At 44.1% G+C, this 7,500-nt stretch overlaps 1 protein-coding gene across 5 annotated transcripts in view; it reads left to right on the plus strand.

The window, feature by feature from the left end:
• The window catches only part of LOC134439604 (A-kinase anchor protein 13), a 162,993-nt gene that overhangs the window by 79,571 nt on the left and 75,922 nt on the right, over window positions 1-7,500 (plus strand). For all 5 annotated transcript variants that reach the window (XM_063189508.1, XM_063189509.1, XM_063189510.1 and 2 more), the window contains one exon: window positions 2,125-2,227. In XM_063189508.1, coding sequence (XP_063045578.1) covers window positions 2,125-2,227 — 103 coding nt within the window. The remainder of the gene's footprint in view (window positions 1-2,124; window positions 2,228-7,500) is intronic.

Here is a 7,500-nt window from a genome sequence, read left to right on the forward strand (position 1 = left end):
GGCACATTTTGCAAGTCTTGTCCTTGCAGGCCATCCTTCTCGGTTTTTCAAAAAAGAGTTCCAGTGCCCTGTTGTAATTAAACTGCCCTACTGGTGGCCCATTTATGCTAATTCTTGGGTTGCTGCTGACGTCATAGTGCTGCCCCCTGGTGGTGATCTACCGCTGCTGGTGGACAACCTGGGCTTGGAGCCATTGAAACCCATTCAAAACTTCATTTTTTCGATCTGACACAGAATATTTTTAATTATACCTAAAGACACACCATTGGACTTGTTTAAAAGCTGAGAACCTCAGCTTTCCATAACTGAAAGCGGTATTTTCCTAGCATCTACCAATCCGAAGGTAGCCCACTTTAAGTGCGGAATTACTTTTCTAAAGATAGCGTTTTGTTTCCTTGGAAACGGACGTGGTTTATGTGTTACGCATACGCTATTTGACTCGGTTTTGCACTATTATGGATGAATTTCTAATCTTGACATGTTAATGGACAATCTATGCGAATTTCATAATGTGTTTTTATGTGATATGGGAGTAAATGTGTTTACATCCCGTCTGGGATTTGTTAAACTAGCTGGCCCGCTAGTTAGCTAGCAAGTGCTAGGTCTCTACCACTGACGTGTATCTCTACACTACATCATGTCAAAAGTGGAAAGATTTGCCGACACTCAAGGCTGTGGATATAATGAACTGGTTCTGTGAATGTTCTCAGAATGTTTTGCTTTGACAAATTGCTGATATTATAGCATTACATCCAAATCCTGGTGTTTCTTTGTTTATGCTTGGGCCATTGAGACAGATCGATTCTAATATCTATTACCAGAGAGAGTTTATTTCTGCTATTACTTACTTGCTAGCTAACTAGCGAACTAGCTAACAAATCCCAGACGGGCGTACTGTTAACACATTTTACTCCCATAGTAAGAAAAGAAGGATCACCGCACACTGGTGGACTTAGTTTATAAAAACAGCAAAAACTAAGTCCACCAGTGTGCGGTGATCCTTCTTTTCTTACTATGGATTACTGATAACTGCACTTCACCAGCACCTGGAACCTGGCTGTGCATAGGTGTTCCAGATCTTTGATGACATTTTACTCCCATGTTACATAAAAACGCATTTTGAAACTCGCACAGATTGTCCATTAGAATGTCAAGATTAGAAATTCATCCATAATAATGCAAACCCGAGTCAAATAGCGTATGCGTAACACATAAACCGCGTCCGTTTCCAAGGAAACAAAACGCTATCTTTAGAAAAGTAATTCTGCACTTAAAGTAGGCTACCTTCGGATTGGTAGATGCTAGGAAAATACCGTTTTCAGGTATGGAAAGCTGAGGTTCTCAACTTTTAAACAAGACCCATGGTGTGTCTTAAGGTCTAATTAAAAATATTCTGTCGAACATCGAACAAATGTACTTTTGAATGGGTTTCAATGGCTCCAAGCCAGGGTTGTCCACCATTTCAAATTCGCGCGCTCCAGTGAAGGGGCATTCTGACCTAACTGCGAAAATTAAAATTGTTTCAAAATATGGCCTCGAGGATGGACACACATGGCGTAGTAATAAATCCGACCACTAGGTGTCACCATTTAGTCCAACCGATGTTGTCCTAGTGCCTGGCTGCGCTTGAACATGCATTACAACTTTTTTTTTTTTTTGCCCTCGGACGCATTTTTTTTTTTTTTTTTAGGGAACGTAGCCAAGGCGGGGGTGGGGTTTAGTCAAGGCGGCCGCCTTGATAAGAAAGCGCTGGGGGAAAGCCTGTATTCGCAAATGTCTTGTTCATGCACAATAAGGGATTTATTACCAATTTAACCTCAGTAAGGACCTAGCAGGCCTTAGTGTTTGCTTAGTACATGCCTTACAAGTTACTTATGCAAACATTAACATTGTATGTATTAGTGCTAGTAGATGTATCCCTAAAATAAAGTGTTACCATAGTAACATATGTGTCTTCTGATTGGTGTGTTTCAGAAGTCGAGGCGGTACTGTGTGATATTATTGCACTAGCGTTGCTTTTTCCTCATTGGTCGTCATATTGTATTACAATAACATTGCTGCTTCCTCATTGGTCATCCTATATTATGATAGTAACATATGTGTCTTCTGATTGGTGTGTTTCAGAAGTCGAGGCGGTACCTGCCCCAGAGGCGCAGTGCCCCGTCCATGACCCTCCCCCTCACCAAGTCCGTCTCCATGCTGGCCATCAGCCAGAGAGACATCGACGGTCAGTAGCCAATCAGCTCACACCACCTGCTTCCTCCCTAGGCTCAACTAACCAATCCCTATCAGTGTACTTAAAAAGTAGCCAATCAATCAGCTCGCACTTCCTGCTCCTCCCCAGGTTCAACCAACCAATCCTGAATACTGAAGCTGAACACTTGTGTTGTTCCCTCCCTTGTTACCCCAGTAAAATGAGGTTGTTCTTTGCACCTTGTGTTGTGTAGATGTCAGTCTGAGTGTTAAGAGAAATGGCATTAGCCTGGCTGTGTTCTTCCCTCCAAGTACCCCCAGTGAGGTTTAGCACTGGATTTGGATGTCAGATTGGTTATGTCGCTCCCTACCATTGTTCCCTGTAGAATTCCTGAATCTGCTACCTGAAATAAGAATGACTGTGTCATTGCGTCCCTGTGAAGTGTTGTTTTCCTGGCTGTGCAGTTCCCTTCTCATTACTCTGAGCGTTCCTCCTGTTGCTAGGAAAGGGGAGCATCGCCCCTTGGCATTGGTCCTTGTTTACCCTGTTGCTTGACAGCATTGCTGTAGTGTAGTCTTAGGTTATTCCTCTGTGAAATTGCCCCCTCCCTTAAAACACCCACCATTACTGAAATAACCAACTTCTTTATTTACATTAAATGTACATCCGCATTTGGTCTCCGCATGCTTACCGAATGGCGTAAATAAACCCAAAATAAAGCTATTGGACGCATTCGCCAAAAGCGCCGACTGTCGTTCGGCTTCAACTTCTCGACGATGCGCTCCAAAGTGTCCAGGCAGCAGACCGCCTCCTCCTCCTCCAGCGACGAGAGGGGAGAGGAGGACGGGGACGACGAGGAGGAGGAGATCGACGACGTCAGTAAGTAGCTCTAGCTAGGCTAGTCTGTGATGACGTCAGTAAGTAGCTCTAGCTGGGCTAGACCATTATGATATCAGTAAGTAGCGCTAGCTGGGCTAGACCATTATGATATCAGTAAGTAGCGCTAGGAATGTTACCCCCCCCTCCCACCCCCCCCAGATCCTGGCACTCTGTGTGCATTAATGTGGCAGTATGAGTGTATGAAAACGAAATGTTGGATGGAATGTGCGTCAGACGCTGCTCACCTTTGTCTTGGAGCTACGGTGAGTGGAGGCGCACCAGCTCGGTCGCCCATCCTTTCACCCTTATGTGGTGTGGATGTGTTAGCGTGCGGTCTCACCTGAATGCACTTCCTGACAGTAGCTCTACCTTGGCTAGACCATGATGACGTCAGTAAGTAGCTCTACATTAGACTTGACAATGATGTTTTCAGTAAGTGGCACTAGCTAGGCTGGTCATCAGTTTTCACAAGGAAGAGCGTACCAGCTTGGTCGCCCATCCTTTCACCCTTATGTGGTGTGGATGTGTTAGTGTGTGGTCTCACCTGATGCACTTCCTGACAGCTAGACTAAATCCAAGAGAGTAAGTAGCACTGCCTATACCTTTAGGGCAGTCATGGGTAAGCAGTTAGGGCGTCAGATTTGTAGCCCAAATGTTGTGGCTTCGAGTAATTACCCAGTGCTCTCCCCCATCCTCCTCCTCCTCCATGACTGGGGTACCCTGTAGAGTATGACTTTTTTCGGGAATTCCCGTGGGTCCGGCGGGTCCTGCGGGATTCCCGTGGGATGGGAATCAAAATTCAAAGATGAACAGGAGTGGGCAGGAGCGGGAATAAAGATGAATGGGAGCGGGCAGCAGCGGGAATAAAAATGAACGAGAGCGGGAATGCCGCTTATTTTTTCAGTAGAAAAAAGGCTCGTTGTTTGATGAAACGGGAGTGGGACTGATTTTGAGTGGGAGTGGGCAGGATTGGGAAACATTCTTTTCAGGAGTGGACGGGATGGGATTTGTTTCTTTTACTCCAGTCCAGGATGGGACGGGATGGGATTTTTTTTCTGGGACCGGGATGGGACAGGAGCATGTTATCATCCCGCCACACTGCTCACTGCACTCAGGGGTGTTCAGTAAATAGAGTAACAAAAAAAACAATCCTAAATACCAATCCTAAAATTGTTACTCTTGTTGCACACTGAAGAAGGCACATGCCGAAACGCGTCTGTGCAATAAAAAACACTACTATGCAAGGTGCGGCCTCCTTCTTGAAACATTGAATTTGAAATTTGGGCCAGCACCCTCAGAGACTTAAATAATTAAGAGTGACGCCTGCTCCAAGAAGAACATTGCCATGTTCCTGTATTGAGTCGATTTCGATTCTTAGGGCTTAGAATCGATTAATCACGATTCAAATCGATTCGATTCATTCCGAATCGATTCGATCCGTTCCCTTCTTGGTGCAAGGATTTGCCCCGAAAGATGCTGTTGCCTATTTTTATATAAAAATTTCAAAGGGCTGTGGCTTGACAGTGTTAACAGATTGCTAATTTGTAATAAGTAGACCTAGGCCTAATTGACTAATACCTAATGGGTATTTTCCATAGACCTAAATTAAACAAAAAAAAACGTATATAAATGAAAAAGAACAACAAAAAAACGTATGTTTGTGCCCTGTGAATCGATTATGTGAATTTTAAATGATATCGATTGATTATCGATTAAATCGATTATTTTACCCTGCCCTACTGCTCACTGTTCTCATGGGTGTTCAGTAAATAGTAATGGCTAATATTGTTTTACGTACTAGCTTTCTTTATTGATTTGAAAATGGAAATGATGGCCCTGGATGTGAAGAGTTCATATGTCTTTTAGAGTTACCAGGTGCATTTCCAATCTCATGATAGCGATTATTCCCTATGACAGGGGCAATGGTAGCGTTAATGAAGGGTATTCGTGATGCATTTCTGGGGGTGTGGGTGTGTGTGTGTGCGTGTGTGTGTGTGTTGTGTGAGTGTGTGTGTGTGTTTGTTTAGTGTGTTGCGTGGTATTTCTGTTTGTTTGTTTTTTTTGGTTTTTTTTGGGGGGGGGGGAAGAAGTCTGAAGAGTCTGTTTATTTGATAGGGACAGATACATAAAATGTGGGTTGCATAACAACCAAACAGCAAGCATCATAGCATTTATAGCCAAAAGCTAATTTCCAATGCTCGTGTTGTGAAGTGTTACAGCAAGGTGTGTTTTCTACTTCTCTCACATTGTTCTGTGGGTTTGCATTGACCAGAGGGACAGACAGAGAGTTGGAGAAGTGTGCCATTTATTTTTCCATGGCTTAGCTGACAAACCCACTCTGGCCAAGTGCAGTCTGATGTGTGTGCTTTGGGGATGCACACAGCCTGTGTGTGTGTGTGTGTGTGTGTGTGTGTGTGTGTGTGTGTGAGTGTGTGTGTGTGTGTGTGTGTGTGTGTGTGTGTGTGTGTGTGTGTGTGTGTGTGTGTGTGTGTGTGTGTGTGTGTGTGTGTGTGTGTGTGTGTGTGTGTGTGTGTGTGTGTGTGTGTTTGTGTGTGTGTATGTGTGTGCTTTGGGGATGCACACAGCCCAAACACAGCTTCACAGCTTCAGCTCCAGAATAACACTGGTGTGTGTGTCTGTGTGTGTGTGTGGGGGGGGGGTGCTTGTGCATATGCGTGTGTGTGTGTGTGTGTGTGTGTGTGTGTGTGTGTGTGTGTGTGTGTTTGTGTGTGTGTGTGTGTGCATGCGCGTCCCATGTGTGTGTCTGTGTGTGTATGTGCACGCATGTGCGTGCGTCTGTGTATGTGCGTACGTTTGTGTATGCTTCTGTGTGTGCATGTGCGCTCGTTTGTATGTGTGTGCCTGCATGCATGCATGTGTGTCTGTGTGTGTGTGTGTGTGTGTGTGTGTGTGTGTGTGTGTGTGTGTCTGTATCTGTGTGCGTGTGTGTGTGTGTGTCTAAGAGAGGCCTTCTGAATAACGCTCTGTGTATTTGGGACCTAAACAGTGCAGCATGGCCGTATTGGAACTGATGGAATTTGACGTTTGTTGTTCTTGCTGTCGGTGCTTTGGTGTCTGTTTGGGTATCTGGCAGTCATGGACACAGGATTTTTTTTTTGGCGGTGTGGAGTGTTTTTGGCGGTGGAGAGTGTTTTCGCAAAGCTGCCTTTTTTTCTCAACCTCTTTTCTCAGACAGGAGATGACACAGGAGTTTCATAAGCCGTGTTGTTTCTGACAAAAAAAAAAACATTTTCAAGAAATATCATTTTAAAAAAAGTATTCAAGTTTGTTTTTTGTTTGTTTTAGAGATGTAGAGATGAACACAACACAATGGCACCAGGGCTTGACATTAACTTTTTCGCTTGCCGTCCACTGTGGCTAGTGGTTTTCCAGTCACTAGCCATCCAGCTATTCTACTAGCCACATATTTGTTTTTTTTTTTGTTTTTTGTTTTTTTACCATGAGGCTGTACACAGGGGTGATAGCAGTCCGGCGCCGCGCCGGAAATCCGGCGTAACGTGGCTGTAGGAAAGATTTTTTTCCCCATATTAATAAAATAATTAATAAACTATATTGTGTGCCTTCATTAATGTACGGTGAAAAGAAATGAGCGCGCAACAGCCTGTGGTAAGACACGCGAAAGGAACCCAAATGAGCAGCAGCCCATAACATTGTATCTATCCTGACACCTAGCTGTAAAATGTAACATTTTTTATGTCTCGAGTCACTCGCAAGCAGCGCCTAGATCGACCGTTAGTTCTGGTGAAGGGAACTGCAAAGTGCCCGGTGGTGCACAGATAAGAGTTAGCCTATAGACTCTACTGGTTACCCTTCTTAGACATTTCACTATGGATGGAGGCAAATCCGAAAATGTCATCTAGTTCTACTGAAGAAATGGAAGGAAATACTGTAGGCCAAGTTTAGATTCCGATAAAAATTGGCAACAATGTTAGCACACATCCACATGGCTGGCTTGCTTTGTGATTTGGGTGTGTTAAACAGTGTGGATGTAGCCTAAGTGGAATACTTGTGAAGTTATGTGATCAAGACAACGTTTGAAGGTAAGGCGATTTGGTTATTCATTTACTCGCTGTGGCATTTTGCCGTGGGCCATATGATTTTGGCTTGCGCTGGCTAGTAGCCTATTGCTTGGAAATCACTGAGAGAATATGTTTGAAATAGATTCGGCTTTTTTTCCTTCATTCATGTGCGCTAAATGACTGCGCAATGTTGACAAACTTTGACGGTGGTAGAACTAGATTCTTTCAACAACAAAAAAAAGTAGTATGCTGAAGACGGTAGGCTAGGCTATGCCCGTCATGATACTTTTTTTTCTTGATGTGGTGCGTTAAATGTCTGCATTGGGATAGCGGCTACCATTCGCAGCATGTCCAGATGACTGTGGAATGCTTGAAATTGGACCGCTA

The sequence above is a fragment of the Engraulis encrasicolus genome, chromosome 23 (genome assembly GCF_034702125.1).
Source record: "Engraulis encrasicolus isolate BLACKSEA-1 chromosome 23, IST_EnEncr_1.0, whole genome shotgun sequence".
Lineage (NCBI taxonomy): Eukaryota > Metazoa > Chordata > Actinopteri > Clupeiformes > Engraulidae > Engraulis > Engraulis encrasicolus.